The 17283-nt window shown below is 45.9% G+C and overlaps 1 protein-coding gene across 1 annotated transcript in view; it reads right to left on the bottom strand.

The window, feature by feature from the left end:
- Positions 1-17283, bottom strand: part of SLC2A12 (solute carrier family 2 member 12) — a 55074-nt gene that overhangs the window by 4032 nt on the left and 33759 nt on the right. Inside the window, exons 3-4 of the mRNA XM_078054706.1 lie at positions 12529-12651; positions 7589-7721 (exon numbers count right to left, since the gene is read on the bottom strand). Of these exons, the coding sequence (XP_077910832.1) occupies positions 7589-7721; positions 12529-12651 (256 nt within the window). The remainder of the gene's footprint in view (positions 1-7588; positions 7722-12528; positions 12652-17283) is intronic.

The following is a 17283-nucleotide window of genomic DNA, read 5'->3' as shown; positions in this document are numbered from 1 at the left end:
TCAGGAAGGAGGTCATGCTCACCTCAGTCCAATTCTGGGGATGATTACCACACTAGCCATTAAGATGAGGAATGAGACTGACCACTGGGTTTAGCAATGTAGAGGTCACTGGGATGTTAGAGCAATTTCACTAGGGTTATAGCCATAAAAGTCTCATTGGAGCAGGTTCATGAGAGAATGGAGAAAGAGGAATTGATGACAATGAATATTCCAGAACTTTGCTATAAACGGTAGCAGAGAAACAGCACAAGCTAAAGGGGAAAATGGAATCAAGACCATTTCCTTTTTTTTTAAGATGGGGGGCGGGGGGGGAGAATCACACGATTTCCATGCTGGTGAGAAGTCGAGATCCAGTAGAGAGGTAAAATGTGCATGATGCCGGGCTGAGCAGAGAAAACTGTTGGAGAATGTCCTGGAAAAGGGATGGGGAAGAGCATGAAGTGGTTGGCCTCACATAGGAATGATGTAACTAACAGAACCCAGAAGGATGATGGTGTATTTAGATACAAACACTAATGTGTGGGTTGGTGTGTAAGGTTATGGAAGTTCCCTTCTGATTGTGTCTACTTCCTCGGTGAAGTCAGAGACAAGGTCATCAGTGGGAGTGAACAGGGCTAAGGAGGTGGGGAGGTTTCCAGAGAGAGAAGGTGGAATGGAGCAGTCGTCTAGGAGATAAGCAGTTAATAGGCCTGGGACATATGTGACTGCCAGGCAGCACTGAAGGCCACTTGAGGTCAACGATCATGATTTTTTTTTATTTATTTATTTGAGATGAGAGAGAGAGCACGCGTGCACAAGCACGGGGGGGGGGAGCAGAGGAAGAGGGAGAAGCAGACTCCCTGCTGAGCAGGGAGCCCACTCCATCCCAGGACCCTGGGATCATGACCTGAGCTGAAGGCAGATGCTTAACCGACTGAGCCAGCCAGGCGACCCCAAGGATCACGATTTAAAGTGAGAAAAACCCAACACTGCGCTTAGGTGCCTTCTCAGCCATGTTCAGCTGTGTGACTGCAGAGGCTCACTTGGGACACCTCAAAATGTAAATCAGCTCACGTCACTCCCTGCTAAAACATTTTAGTAGCTTCCCATTGCACTTAGAATGAAATCCAAGGGGCACCTGGTGGCTCAGTCGGTTAAGGTTAAGCATCTACTTTCCGCTCAGGTCATGATCCAGGCTGCCTGCTCAGGAGGTTGTCTGCTCCTCCCTCTGCCCTCCCTTTGCTACACCCCCCCCCCCCCACACCCTGCTAGTGCTCTCTCTCTCAAATAAGTAAAAATCTTAAAAAAAAAAAAAAAAAAAAGAATGAAATCCAAACTTGCTGGCCTGCAGGGCTCTGCACGCTAGTCTCTACCAACTTTCTAACTAAATCTCACAGATTTCAGCCTCCTGGCCTTGCTGTTCCTGGAACAGGTCAGGTGTGTTTCGGATTAGCCTTTGTGCTAGCTGTTCTCTCTGCTCCACTTCTCCTTTGCCCTGTCTTTGTTGGCTCCTTATTGTCACCCAGATTTTATCCTAAGTGTTACCTCTCAGAATAACCTTCTCAGATCACCCGATCAGAAGTAGCCTCGTAATCACTCCCTATCTTATCGGCATGTCTTAATTCCCGGGGCATTTTTGCTCGCTGAGTGATGTGGCTATAGCACCTTGAACAGTGGGTGCCTGGCACATACTCCTAGATGCTCAGTAAATATTTCTCGAACAAGTGAGTTTGGATGAAGGAAGGAAGGAATGACCACGTACAATAAATTACTAGAAGTAAAAACTAACCTAAGTCTCAGAACTAAAATATTTCCAAAAATAAGAAAAAGCATAAAAGTCACAGCTGAAATAGCAAATATGGCCAACACCCCATTTTGAGTTTGTCACTGGCAGGGCAGAAGTTCAAAATAAAATCCTTTCAAATTACATTATTGCTGAAATCTTCTCTGACCTCTCAGCTGAGTCACTGTTTATTTTATAAGAAACTTAACAACCTTGGAAGAAGGTTGTTTTCTCGGGCTTGCAGAAATGGAAGTAAAAGAACCGAACGCCAAACATGAGAAAGGAAAATGTTAAGCTACATGTAGTATCACCTTAGAAGTTAATTTCACATTAGAAGTCGTTTCCTTTCTTCCTCCTTAGAAAGTCATTGGGATATGCAAGTCAGGACTCTCTCTTCCCCTGGTGACAAAATTGGACTCACTCTTTTCATTAACTCCTAAATTTGTGAAGACTCCCTTAACACAGTCTCTGAGCTCACTTCAGCTTCTGTGTCCCAGCAAGCTCCCTTGGGCTTTCCGCAGGCCCCGCATGTACTTAGCTAGTTGGATAACTTCTCAATACCATTACGTATTTTATCTTCCTTTTTATTTTTGTCTCTGACATTTCCCTCCAGGGAACCTTGTTTAACATACCTACTCCATACATACTTTAGCCAGCTAACACAATTCAGGCTACTTACATTTCCACTTTAAAAGCCTTTGGGGGCACCAGGGTGGCTCAGTCGGTTAAGCGTCTGCCTTCGGCTCAGGTCATGGTCCCAGGGTCCTGGGATAGAGCCCTGCTTCGGGCTCCCTGCTCCGCGGGAAGCCTGCTTCTCCCTCTCCCACCCCCTCTGCTTGTGTTCCCTCTCTTGCTGTGTCTCTGTCTTGTCAAATAAATAAATAAAATCTTTTAAAAAAATAAAAAATAAATAAAAGCCTTTGCTGGGCGTCTGGGTGGCTCAGTTGTTAAGTGTCTGCCTTCAGCTCAGGTCATGATCCCAGGGTCCTGGGATGGAGCCCCTCATCGCCCGGCTCTGTGGGGAGCCTGCTTCTCCTCCTTCACCCTCTGCCACCTCCCCCTGCTTGTGCTCACTCGCTCTCTCTCAAATAAATAAATAAAATCTAAAATATATATATATATATATATTTATATCCTATAGTACTACAGAAATAGGAGTCAGTCAGTTTTCCAAAAACAACTGTTTCCTCTCTGCCTCACAACACACACCTTAGTAGGTACCTTCACTGCTGTTGGGAGTTTCACCTGCAGGATTATTCTGCGCCCTCATCTTTTATAATTCTCTGCATCAGACCTCGTATCTGCTCTTGTTCTTCAACACCCAGCACCCGTCTAGGGTTGCCAGTATTTGGGCTTTTGGATTTCCCTTCCTTTGCAGTTTATGACTAGAGGTTTGGATTTAAATTTGAATAACTGCATGACTCAAAAGTAACAGAAATGTGTTTCTTTCAAAAACATTTCATAATTCAAAGTTACTAATTTAGACAGATTCTTTCCCCACCCCATTTCTGAATGAGTAAGTTTTGTTGCGTTTTAGATAGCCAAATCATAGGTTGCTAGGGAAGGTCTTATTCCGGGGCTCTACTAGATAGAATGATTGGCTTTTCTTAAGTTTTGTCCTCAAATTTTTACTTGGTTTGCAGTTTGATACATTCCTACAGCCCCATAGGAAAAATAGATCTAAAAGTTTCTTAACCTTAATTCCGAAACATTCATTCCAGTTTCAAGTTAGACTTTTTGAAAAAGAACGTGATCGGGGTGATAATAGAGTAGGTCGTTCTTTTCGTTCAGCTCACTCATAATTGCTTTCTCCCTGCCTCAACTTTGTAGTTAGTGTTGTTCACAAGAATTTTAACAACCCTTTATTTTTAAAGGAATTTCACTCCCCCAGCTAATAAACAGGTAGTTAAAAAGTGCATGTGCACAAGGAGGACCTACCATAAGACTAATGACACTGCAGCCCGGGGCCCCTCACTTCACAGCCTCTTCCAAGACCCACGTAGTCACATCTAATTTTGTATTCATAATTTGCATTTTTTTTTCTTAAACAGGGCCCTCAAAAGCTTAGGCTCCACAAAACGTGGATCTGCCCCGGCTTACATAGGCACTCACGGATGTGCTGAGGACCAGCTTCCAACGTACACTGGTCTTTTCTCCCTTCCACTCACATGTCCCATAGGCACCTCACAGTCAGTATGCACGACCTGAACTCAGTGTGGCCCCTGAACCCCCACCAGACTCCGGCCTCCCAAACCTGCTCTTTCTCCTCCTCATCTTACTTCGGTGGTTGTCCCCATTGTATATGGGGTTAGTTCTCTAGGCTCGAGAAAGATCCCAATTTTCTCTTTCTCCTCAACCATCTTTTCCAATCCAGCTCCGAGTCTTTTCATTCCATCTCTGCACGCCATTCAGCTCCATAGTTTTCCATACAATTTCTTCAGCAAACTCCCTTTGGTCTCCCTCATTCAGCAGCCCCCCTTCCAATCTCTATATTTTGCCAGAGTCCTCCTTTAAAAATTGGGTAACTTTTCCCCCCTGCCCTATTGTTTTAAATGTACCCCACTGCCTTCAGCATAAAATCCAAATTCTTTATGAAGACGGACGAGACCCTTCCTGACTGCTCTCTACCCTGCACTCTGGACTCATCTCTCAATCCCCAACCCAGAACCCATCCTCTTCAGACCCCACCAGTGAGTATACTGGCCTCTGCGTGTGATTATCCTCTGACTCCCACATACTCCTCTTTGCCCAGATCATTCCTTGAGGATTCTGCTTTGGTATTATCTCTTTCAGGATTATTTTATAAATGACATCCTCCAATATATGTGATTTTCCTTTGTGCTTGCCAACAACGATAAATATTTGCAGTGGTCTGTTTTCTTGCCCGCCTCCTGAAGGAAAGAGGCTAGGGACTCCTTGTCGCCTATATCCTCAGTTCTTTTTTTTTTTTTTAAAGATTTTATTTATTTATTTGACAGAGAGAGACACAGCGAGAGAGGGAACACAAGCTGGGGGAGTAAGAGAGGGAGAAGCAGGCTTCCCGCCGAGCAGGGAGCCCGATGTGGGGCTCGATCCCAGGACCCTGGGATCATGACCTGAGCCGAAGGCAGCCACTTAACCGACTGAGCCACCCAGACGCCCCAATATATCCTCAGTTCTTTCCTAATACAGTGCCTGGTGCCTAATAGATGGTCAAAAAAGAGTTGAATAGATAACATCTGAAGTGGTGGGGAAGGGAGTGGTGTGGAAAAGCCAGAATGTCTCACTTACCTGCCCACATATCTCTTCCTCCTCCCCTTGCAAAGGCTGTATTAGACTGTAGATTAAATCACATCCTATGACCCACGGATCAAAGTGTGTTGTGCTTTACACCATTATCCATGATCTAATCCCCCCCACACACAATGAATTCAGCATTGGCCTCATTCACAAGTTATCAAATTGAGCACTGAATACTTTTTGATCATCTGCTAGGAATCAATATTAAGCTAGACACTGTATAGCTTAATATTAATTAATATTAATATTAATATTGTTCCATAGGAAGGATAATGGGCAGAGACCATTCCTGGAAACCAAAATGTTGTAACTTAGTTAAGGAGGTGAAACCAGTAGAGTCTCAGCTAAGGCAGTAAAGAAGAAAATGGGACTAGAAAATATTAAAAATCCAGGAGAAAGAAATGCTCTCCAGGGCTAAGTTTATGCAGGACTTCACAGATGAGGATTTGCATTGTCTTTTAAGGTATAAGGATGTTGGGCTAAATCTTCAATGGTAATTAGAATGTAGGAATACAAGGAAAGATAAAGGGATAAGTGCCAGTGAGGTAGGAGGGATTCCAGGAAAGAAAATTGTTTCATGGGAGCTAAAAGAGAATTTCAAGAAAGAGTAGGGATGGTAGATTAAATGTGACTAAAAAAAAAAAAAAAAAAAATTGTGTCCTTCATCCCATCAAGAGAGTAAGTCCATTTCTACACCCCTTGATGCTGGGCTGACCTCGGGACTTGTAGGGTATCGGAAAGTAATGGATGTACTGCAGTGTGACTTCTAGAACATACACTTCACAGGGCCTTATAGCTCCTGCTTCCACAGCCTTGGAATGTTGCCTAGAGTCTGCCATGTGAGGAAGCCATGTTAGCCTGCTGGAGGCCGAGACCCCGTGGAGAACAACAGAAGTGCCCCACCGAGTCAGCACCCACTCTCATCCACGCGGGTGAGGCTCTCTTACACCGTCCAGACTGACTGACCCTCCTGCTGATTTAGACCCATGAGGGCGCCCAGGCGGAATGAGCAGGAGCACCACCTAGGCAAACCAAAGCATCCTGGGAAATGGGAAGTCGTGTATTTTAAACCACGACGTGTGGGGATGGTGTGTCACACCTAAACAGGCAGCTGATGGGAAACACGCATAGTAGGGCAGAATGAGAAATGACGACTGGACAGCAGATTTGGAAGTCTTTAGTGTCCTGGCATCTTAGTCCTGGAAAAGGCCCTGATCTGAATCAAGTCTCCAGATGAATGCATGGAGTTACCAAGGTCTGAGGCTCTTAGTTATTTGAATCATGTATCAGTAATTAATAGTCTTGTTCAGATTCTGTGCTTTCCGAGAAACCAAGTCAGTTGGCTTTAACTTGCATAGAGCCAGGCAATGTGCTGATCAGGCCAAGGGTCCAGTCACCTTCCTGACAATTATGCTTCCTCATAAATGAATGATTTTCATTTTCATTGTATTTTTAAAAAACAGGGCCTTATCTATATTAAAAATTAACCCTACAACTTGATATTTAACTCACAGTTTGAATTAAGAGAAAAGTCTTTCTGCTTGCTAAAGTGAAATATTTAAAAAATGCAAACCACTTCTAAGTGTATAAAATACAAAGTGGGAGTTTTCCAAATCCTAGTATAAATAAATATGTCCACATATAGCGACCATCAAATCACCTCACAGGTTTATTCTTCCTTCAGATAAACGCCGAAGAATCACTGCGCCCATAGTTCCTACAGCAATCATTTCTCTCTGGCCCATTGAAAGTGTTTTTAGAAGAAATTCACAAACTGTAAATAAGGAGCACCCTCCCATTAAAATGCAAGAACAAGTATCCCTACATGTTCAAGTATAATGAATTAATCTTAGGAAGAAGAACAAATTCCACTTCATTCCGGGCCCCTGCGCATCACCTCCTTCCCCGCAGTTCATCAGCACGTAGAGCTCTGAGTTCTGTTACCAAAAGGAAAGAGTTTTCTACAGCCCACATCAAAATTAAGCTGCTTAAACAATCTCTCTCCGTGAAATGTATTTAACCAACTTTCTAGCTGCTATCCACAGAAGAAACTCTTTATCTTTCTGAAACTCATTTTGATTATGCCATATTTGGAATAATGGCAGTCATTTAAACCCAAGGGTGTTCCTGATCATCTGAGCCTTCATAGGTGGTTAGGGCTTAAGGACGACCTACACGGTGAGAGAGGAAGGAGGCCCATGGTTCTGGCACAGGCTGAGCATGACATTCCAAGACTTACCTGAAACCCCAAACAAAAAAGCCCTCCTGCGCAGGGGACCCAGAGAGATGAGAGGGGTTCTTTGAACATTACTGAAAAAAGCTTTGCAAGATTCACCTGTTAGAAAGCACTGGTTGTTCTAATTCCTTAGCTTAGTCACCAAGGTTCATCACATGGCATAAAAACTGAAATTATGTTTTGAGATACAGTTTCACGCCAAAGGGAATATCCTGAAATAATTTCAGATATTGGATCATTATTCGGTTGAATTATAAAACTGCAGTTTTTTGACCAGAGCATTGTTGGGACAGCGTGCACATAATACTTACGCTTTTGCCAGCTCCACTGATATTTGTTCCAAAGAGCATCCCTTTGTCTCGGGTATAAACACAACAACAAAAACCAGGGATGCCAGGCTCATGATTGTATATATAAAGCACACCCACGGCAAGCCAATGAGATCTACAAAGGACAAAAGAGACCGATTAAAAATGTGTTTTGTGTTGCTTTGACCCCATTGTGTGGACAGCTGATTCTTGGGGCATATATAAAAACGTGTGTATTTTCAAACATGCTGGTAGGATCCTGGGAAATGGCAACCACAAATTAAAAATATAGCCAACCTCTGTAAGTTTCCTTTTTACAGACTACCTCAGCTTTCTCTGTTAAAGCCTTGTGACTATCACAATGTAAACCCAATGCCATCTTCTTCATGAGCATGCTTTCTTTTTTCAAAATGGTAATATACATCCTCATTGCAAAATAAAGTAAAATAAAATAAAATAAAATAAAAATAAAACGACCTTAAATGACACAGAAGCATAGAAAGCAGAAGGTAAAATATTTCCTCTGGTTCCTCATCCTCACAGGGCCCCCCTCGGGAGTCATGGCTGTAGCAGTTTGGTTTCTATTTGGTGGACTTTTTTTTTTTTTTTTTAAGATTTTATTTATTTATTTGACAGAGACACAGTGAGAGAGAGGGAACACAAGCAGGGGGAGTGGGAGAGGCAGGCTTCCCGCTGAGCGGGGAGCCCGACGCGGGGCTCGATCCCAGGACCCTGGGATCATGGACCTGAGCCAAGGGCAGACGCTTAACGACTGAGCCACCCAGGCGCCCCTATTTGGTGGACATTTTTAAAGACACTGACACAGATGCACTTTTCTTGAAATGAGCTCACCCTTCTTTACCCTGATTATTCAAATAAATCATTTCATGTTGGCCATATTTCCTTTTAGTAGTGGGCAGCGTGTTTGTAATGCTTCCTCCTGGATTCAGAGAAAAAAAGTGCTAACAGTTCTCTGGAAAGGCTTTCGCTTGCTAAGAGTCATCATCAAGAAGCCACACCCTCAGGCACTGCTGGATCTCGCCGGCCAGCGTAGGGCCACTTCTAGCCAAAGGGACAGTCCTTTCGCAGTTCCTGACCCAGGTCAAGGCACATGAAGTGGCGAGAGATGGCCCCCAATGCACCGGAGCCTGCCATGTGCATTGTGCTGCCCGCGGCTCAGGAGCAGGAAGTCCAGCCCTGGGGGGTTCAGCTGGGCAGCGGGCAGTCCAGCCCGGCGGGGCTCAGCTCGGGAGCGGGCAGTCCAGCCCGGCGGGGCTCAGCTGGGGAGCGGGCAGTCCAGCCCGGCGGGGCTCAGCTCGGGAGCGGGCAGTCCAGCCCGGAGGGGCTCAGCTCGGGAGCGGGCAGTCCAGCCCGGAGGGGCTCAGCTCGGGAGCGGGCAGTCCAGCCCGGAGGGGCTCAGCTCGGGAGCGGGCAGTCCAGCCCGGCGGGGCTCAGCTCGGGAGCGGGCAGTCCAGCCCTGGGGGGCTCAGCTCGGGAGCGGGCAGTCCAGCCCTGGGGGGCTCAGCTCGGGAGCGGGCAGTCCAGCCCGGAGGGGCTCAGCTCGGGAGCGGGCAGTCCAGCCCGGAGGGGCTCAGCTCGGGAGCGGGCAGTCCAGCCCGGAGGGGCTCAGCTCGGGAGCGGGCAGTCCAGCCCGGAGGGGCTCAGCTCGGGAGCGGGCAGTCCAGCCCTGGGGGGCTCAGCTCGGGAGCGGGCAGTCCAGCCCTGGGGGGCTCAGCTCGGGAGCGGGCAGTCCAGCCCGGAGGGGCTCAGCTCGGGAGCGGGCAGTCCAGCCCAGCGGGGCTCAGCTCGGGAGCGGGCAGTCCAGCCCGGAGGGGCTCAGCTCGGGAGCGGGCAGTCCAGCCCTGGGGGGCTCAGCTCGGGAGCGGGCAGTCCAGCCCGGAGGGGCTCAGCTCGGGAGCGGGCAGTCCAGCCCGGAGGGGTTCAGGAGCAGGAAGTCCAGCCCGGCGGGGAGCAGCGGGGAAGAAGCTGGCTCTTCACAAACGCAGGCTCAGACTGACCGCAGCCAGAAACCATGCACACAGCCCTTCACGGCTGCAGCCACCAGTCCCCACTGGTCAGTCAGGAGAACTGACCGAGCGGTTCTGTAGTGAGGCAGTGTGGTGGATGCAGCGTGGAAAGAACTAAGCATATTAACCACCTGTCCGTCCGTTGTGCTGAGGTGAGGAGAAGAGGGAAGAAGGGACAGCACGACAGCTCTTTTGGCAGTTTTAATTAAAGCCCCATCCCTCTGTGCTTTTCTTGCTGCGGGCACAGGCTTTTGCCAAAGAGTGCTTAATAAAGTGCTTGTAGAAATGGTCCTCCTTTCCTCTCGGGGACAGAAAACCAGGATACAGAAAGTGAAAAAACAAAACAAAACAAAAGGTCACCTCATCAAACCTGTCCTCTGTCCTGTTTGAGTACTTCCAGTAATAGGGAGCTCACCCCTTCGGAGATTCTCACTGCGTGGTGGGCTGGCCCTGCGTCTTACCAAGGTCTTCCTCCCTGATTCTGAAGTCCAAGTCTCCCTTTCGGGAGCTTCAGCTCAGAGGTTCTGCATTGCCCTCCGGGTCCGCTCTCCATCCCTTCTTCATGACAGCACACCAGCCGACAGCTGTGCAGATATCTGTGTGCACCCCCCTCACCACACCGTACCCCCCCCCCCCCGCCTCCCCTGAGCACCTTCTCGCCGCAGCCAAACACCCTGAACTCTTGCAACCGTTCCGCACAGACCACAGGTCCCATGCCCATCCGGGTGCCCTCCCACGATGGACACACGGCAACGCTCTGAAAAGATCCAAACAATCCTCTTAAAATACTTTACTCAGAGCTGAGCACAATGCAGCTGCATCATGACCACTGCCCAGTGAGCTGGTTTCCCCGGAACACTCTGCTTTTATTGATCCTGCTGAAGTTGCACTGAAAAAGGCTGGTGTCCAAGGGCTTGCTGCCAAGCGGAACCGTTACGTCTTCTACTTGGAAAATTGATTTTTGAAAGTAAGTACAGATTTTGAAAGTAAGTACTTCCCTGCGTTGGGCAAGTTTGCGTTATGCCACTTTGCTTTTCTGAAAGACCTACTTAGTACCGGTTTTTGCGGAGAGAAATCCAAAGAGGATTTTTGCCCTCAGGAAGTGTAGCTGCTTTTCTCCTTCATGCCATCTTGGCTCATGGAAGGTTTCCTAGAGACGTTCTAGTTTCAAATAGTGGGAGAAACCTGTACCGAATTTCAAGCTTAGTCCAATGGAATGTCATCTACAGGTTCATTCCAGGATTTTTAAGTGAAAATGCTTTCCCAGCATTTGTTCTAAGTGCAGGAGAACTTCTGAATGTGCATTAGCTCATCCTATATGTTAGCCATCCTTCCCAGAGATTTGTGTCCTCTTTTTCCACCCCTGATCATTTCCACTCTTTCTTCTACTTTTTAATTAAGAAAAATGTTAAGTCTAGTTGACACACAATGTTACGTTGGTTTCAGGTGTACGGCATAGTGATTCGTCAAGTTTATACATTATGCTGTGCTCACCCCATTTTTTTCTTTTATATTTCTCTTTTCCACATCAAAGAGCAGATAAAGGGGTGTGTGTGTGTGTGTGTGTGTGTGTGTGTGTGTGTGTGTGTGAAGGTAAAAGGCACAGGTCTATGCATGTGATCTAAGTAGGATAGGTATGGTTGGTGCTAATAACCAGTGCCTTTGTTTTATTTAATCTTGGTCCGTTTCTAAAAATATGGGACATAAACATTTAAAATGTTATATAAAAACCCAAACCATGCTTAATTAATAACTCCAAAAGTTAATTTCCAGAAGTAGATGTACTCAAAAAAAAAAAAAAAAAGTGGTTGATAAGACTCAGAAGTGCTATAGATATATACCTTTTTGAGTATATGTCCACTTTTCCAAATTTATATATTGTATGTATTATTTAATATTTATATCATATACATGTATGAAGGAAAGAGGAAAGAAAGGAAAGAGCTCATTGGTCAATTTTGGAGGGTGCTGGGGAACTACCTCATTACTTGGGAAACTAGAAAATAAAGAGAAAGTTTCAAGCATTTCTCTTGCCTTTTTTCTTTGATTCATACTTCAGGGCAGGCAAATAACTAAGGAAAAGAAACTTCTCCTTAGAGAAGTAGAAGCTATGATCCAAATTTAGAAGGAATGATGGAATGCAAATAACGGATCTGGGCGATGATCCTCACAGAAGCCTACATGACAAAGTGGGAGACAGACAGATAGGATGCACCTTTGTGGCAGGACGTATGCCATCATGTGTGAAGGAGTTTACAAACAAACAAATGAAAAAATCTAAATCTGCTCAAGCCTCTAGACCTAAATAGCAGTTCACTGGAAACACAAAGGACAGAAGGTCATGTGATAGGACTATAATCAGCAAAACCCAGCATGGGAAAAACCCTATGAAACAGAGAACCCCATTTCTTCATTAAAAATATAAAGATGGGGAGGAAGAGGGAGAAATGAAGATGCAACCTACAAATTATAAGAGACATGTCAATCAACTGTGAGTTATGTTTTTGGATCGTGATTCAAGCAAAGTATAAAAAAATAATTATCAGACAATTGGAAGAATGGGAAGACAGACTGGATATTTGATACCAAGGGATTACTATTAACATCTTTAGGCTTGATCATGATATTGCAGGTAGAGTTTTTAAATGTCTTATCTTTTAGAGGTCCATGTAGAAATTTTATAGACAAAATGGCATCACGTTTGGGATGTGACTCAAAATAACTTGGGGAAAGAGCAGGTGGGGTTAAAAAGGAATTAAGAATGATTAAATTGGGTGGTCGGTACATCAGGTACCTTCTTTTTACTTTTGAATGTTTTGAACATGTCCACAGTAAAATGATCTTTAGGTGAGTGTGCTTCCCTCACATTTGTCCTAAGAGCACAAAAGGTGTTAGAGGAAAACAATGAGTCCTTACCGGTCACAGTCAAAAATGTCAGAGAGATGAGGAGATTGATGCCCCAGTTCATGCTAGAAGTTAAAGCCATGGCTCGTCCTCTAATTCCACCAGGAAAAATCTCGCTCAGTAGCAGCCAGGGCACTAGAAGAAAGGGAAGGGGGGGCAGCAAAATTATCAAAAACCCATTGAAACTGAGGGCCAGCCCTCTGCCCTCTGCCTTCTGCACCCTGCCCCCTGCCCCAGGCCTACGTGGTTTGTGGTTGGAGAGCAGGGCTGTGTCCTTCCTCAGCAGGAGGGGAGAGAAATGCGCTTCCTTCTCATCACCAGCCAAGTGAGAAAGGATTCAGGAGAAATACTGACAGAGCCTGACAATAATCCTAGAAGGAGGGGTGTATGACAGAGGCCTGAGAATGCAAGCGGGACAGGCGGTGGCTGGGTCACCTGCCAGGGAGCAATGAGAGAGGCAGCTTTGGACCTCTGCCAAGCACAGAGCCTCAGCGCTAGACCCGGGCTCTCCCTGCTGTGGGTCCTGGCCCTTCCCTTGGAGAAGTCCGACATCACAGCTAATGAGTGGGTAGGAAATGGAGCCAGGAAGACAGGGGGAAGGAGGCCTGCTACTCTCCCTGCTCCCACCCGCTCTTCCTGACCGTGGGCAAGCTGAGTGGACAGCAGCTCTGAATTAAACCAAGCCCCGAAATTTGATTATTATACTTGACGAAATGTGTGAATTTCTGAAAGGAGACTCTTGTTAGCACCAAAACTGATCAGAGCACTTTTTATTATCTGAGAGTGACAGGGAACATTACAGGGCCTGCCTGATGGGATTAGAACTCACTTGTCTTCTGCTTACCGCCCATCAAGCCCAGCGTGCCCAATAAAATAGCTACGCATTCTCACAAGGGGCGGAGCACCTTATGAACCTTACCTCCAATGATCCTCCCCAAATCTTCCAAGACAGGAACTTACTACTATCCCTCTTTACATAGAAGAGACTCAGGCTTCAAGAGTTAATCATCTGCCAAGGTCACAGAGCTCAGAAGTGGCGGGGGGGGGGGGGGCACTGAGTCCTAGTAGTGAGTCCGTGAAACTCATGCTTGTTAATCATGGTGCTCTCTTGGTGGTGGCTCAATAAATATTTGTTAATGAATAAGTAAATGTGGGGCATAAGCGTTTGATTCTGAAGAAAGAAGGACGTAGGAGCTGCCCCAGCCCTGGCTCACTGCTGGCGAAGTCACCTTGTGCTGGAAAGACAACAGTTACCTACAGACCAGCTGCAGGGTCCTAGCCCAGCAGAGGCAGTGGGGACAGGGCCCCAGTGCCAGCCACCACTCGCGTGGCCTATGTGGGAATCGGGAGAGTCAGCTGTGCCTCTAATTTAACAACTCGCCTCCCCTGACAAGATCAGGGTCTGGACGGAAAACATCTGCTCGTAGTAAATCTGCTGTTTTAAAGTAAGAAAAATAAATTGAATTATAGCAGAGGGCTGGAGAAACACTTTTTTCTTGATTATCTTTTTCCAAGTGAATCCATGAAGGGTTATCGTTAGGGCATGGAAGATAATTGTAACAAAGGAACATGTTTGTTATTGTTCTAATTGATAGGGAATTCAAAATTAAAATTCTGTATCCCTCCCCTCCACTTCCTACCCCCGCCAAAAAAAACTGTATTAGATTCTTGCAGATTATATCCTTGGTAGGATCACTTTGCTCTTAATGAGCCCCGTGCAGTGCTCAGGTAACCTTGTATTTGAGTGTTGTGAGACTGGGGATCTGGCTCTGAGTAGAATGACAGCTGTATAGTTCTGGTGAAGTCTTTGTAATGACCTGCCCTTGGACAAATACAAGATAAAATTATGTAAATCCAATGCTTTTGAAGTTAAATAATCTATGCCACAGACCAATCCCCTGTGCCCCTTTCTGCCATTGGTATCTATCACAGTGGTGTGGGGGATCTCTCATCATCTTTTGCTCTAGCAGCCATGAGGAGGAGGTGGGGGAAGGGTCACTCTTTCTTTTCTAGATGAGTTCACAGAAGTTTTCTTAATCTACTTCCATCCCACTTCATCACCTCTGAAACGCCTTCCTCCCTTCCCCACCTTTCACCACAACCACCTCTTGGAATTATTTGGTGGGATCTTGGAAAATCATTGCTGGGGTGATCAGACCCATGTTGGCGTCAGATGAGAATGTGCTGATCTTGCCGTTACCGAAAGTGGTGGATATCACCCACAAGAAGACAGGACTGTTTCACAAAGCACTAGTTATACAAGCACTCAGTCTGAGCTGTCAAAGGCTTGCCTAAAAGGACCCATAGTCCTCACTGAAAGCCTGTCCTAGACAAGCATTCAATTCAGCACCGAGCTAGGTTCATGGGCAGCTGAACCAATCAGTGAGCAATGAACTGAACATTGAAAGAGAGACTTCCCGGGGTGCCTGGGTGGCTCAGACGGTTAAGCATCTGCCTTCAGCTTGGGTCATGATCGCAGGGTCCTGGGATCGAGCCCCGCATCGGGCTCCCTGCTGAGCGGGGAGTCTGCTTCTCCCTCTCCCTCTGCCTGCTGCTTCCCCGGCTTGTACACTCTCTCTCTCTCAAAAATAAATAAAATCTTTAAAAAAAAAAAACAAAAAAGAAAGAAAGACTTCCCTCCATCTCTGATGAGAACTTGTCAGTCAAATCTTGCACCTGATGTTTCCAAAAATAATGTAGTGTTGCAGAAAGCTTCTACTTCTTTCTTGATCTAATAGAAAGAATTCAAGAATTGATGCTTTGATTTATCTAATATTGACCAACTGGATGTTGTAGCATTTAACAAGGGTTTTGACAAGGATGGTCCAGCCTCCCAATAAGGAGCCCATCAAGTCAAAAATAAGGAGAATATTATTTTAACAATGATTTCAGCACCCTAAAATCACAGATTTTCAAATCCAGAAAGTGAAATCAAGTTCTGAAGATGGTCCTTGCTGCAAGATAAAACTGACTGAAAGGATCAGAGTCTTCCCAGGGCCGTCTTAGGAGCAAGATGATGCCAGAATCTGACAGGCCTCCATGGTCCCTGGAAAGGGGCTAGGAAGGTCCAAAGCAGAAAAAAATGGAGCAGCTCTGTTTCAGCTCTTAAGTCAAGAGCACAGAGATGGAAACCATCACATGGGGATTTCATATGTTGACATTTACGGTGACAAGTGGAAGTCCTCTGCAAATCACTGATGACTTTTCTAATGAGATGGCCTCATTTCTCCAAAACTCAACCTGTTGCCACCCACCACAGTGAAGAAGTGGAGCCTCTTGGGGTGTGCTCGTTCTCCACTGCCCTGATGATAGACTTGTGCTATTTGCTTGTGAGGAATCCAGGGGGTATTCAGAGATGTAGTGAACTCTTCTCCAGTGAGGACCACCACTACTGTGTAGCAGGCCCCGAAACAATCCTCCTTGACCTCCACCCTTCCACTTCGGCCTCACCATTCCAGGACGAGCTCAGCAATACGTGCCTCTGGAAATGTCCGAGTCTGCGCATGTCTTTAAGGCCTCCCCTGTGCTGCAAGGATAGAGGAAATTTTGGACTTGCCAGGACATAAGTTACCCACAAGTATTGGCACCTGTACTTCACATGGTATTAAATCACCAAGGCTGCCCGTCAGAACTTGCCTGATCCAGATGAAATCCGCAGACAATGTTTATGGTTGCACAGAGTGTCATGAAAAGACGTGAAGGACAAATATGTTAAGGTGTCTCCGTGTGCCGTGGAGGACATGGGCTTGGTTAGCAGGGGCAATCCGTGCAGATGACTTCGCCCTCCCACGGGTAGGTAACCTGCCATGTTTATCCTCGCCCCCTCTATATAAGCCACTGAGGCTGTCACTTAAGCCCTTGCCTTGCCTTGACTTGAACTCTTCTTCACCCTTCTGGCATGCTAGCTCCAGGTTTGTAAGATTTACGGATTCACGGAGGTCTTAAACTCTTGCCAGAGAATTCCCAGCAACTCTGGAGGCAGAATTCTCAACAGCTTGATTTGCCGACTAGTCGGTGTTCCATACTTTGCCAAAGTGAAGCCAAATCCCATGGCTTTTATTGCCTATGCAAACAGCACACGGCACACCTAGCTCTCTGTCTGCCAAGAGATCCTTTAAATGTGAATATGAAAGGGAAATACGCCCATTTCCTTCCAACCAGATGTTTAAATCCTGGCTTCATTTAAAAAAAGACACTCCACCATGGGCCACCTTCTCCAACATCAGCAATGATGCAATAGCTTTTATTTGTTTTGTTTTGTTTTTTTAAAGATTTTATTTATTTATTTGACAGAGAGAGAGATAGCAAGAGCAGGAACACAAGCAGGGGGAGTGGGAGAGGGAGAAGCAGGCTTCCCGCCGAACAGGGAGCCCGATGTGGGACTTGATCCCAGGACCCTGGGATCATGACCTGAGCTGAAGGCAGACGCTTAACGAGTGAGCCACCCAGGCGCCCTTTTATTTGTTTTTATTTTTATTTCTCATATTCCCCTTTCTCAGTTTCTCTGAGTTTTGCTCATGCCTCGCCTCTTCTAAGTAAATATTTTATTCTAGAATATTATCTTGTATTACTTACATAAACCAAGAAAAGCAGAGCCTCAAGAAAAACCAAGAAATAAAGCCTCAATTTTCCCCAATCTTTCTATCTTAATGATTTCTAGTCAACACTAACTGAAATGATTTTTTGAAAACATTTTAGGGAAAATTGAACACAATGGAAAAACCATCAATTTAAAAAAATGCAAGAATTGATAATGAAACTCTTGTG

Source organism: Halichoerus grypus, chromosome 9 (assembly GCF_964656455.1).
Source record: "Halichoerus grypus chromosome 9, mHalGry1.hap1.1, whole genome shotgun sequence".
In the NCBI taxonomy this organism is placed as follows: domain Eukaryota; kingdom Metazoa; phylum Chordata; class Mammalia; order Carnivora; family Phocidae; genus Halichoerus; species Halichoerus grypus.
Note: the sequence above shows the minus strand (reverse complement) of the source record. Positions and strands in the feature narration are given on the sequence as shown.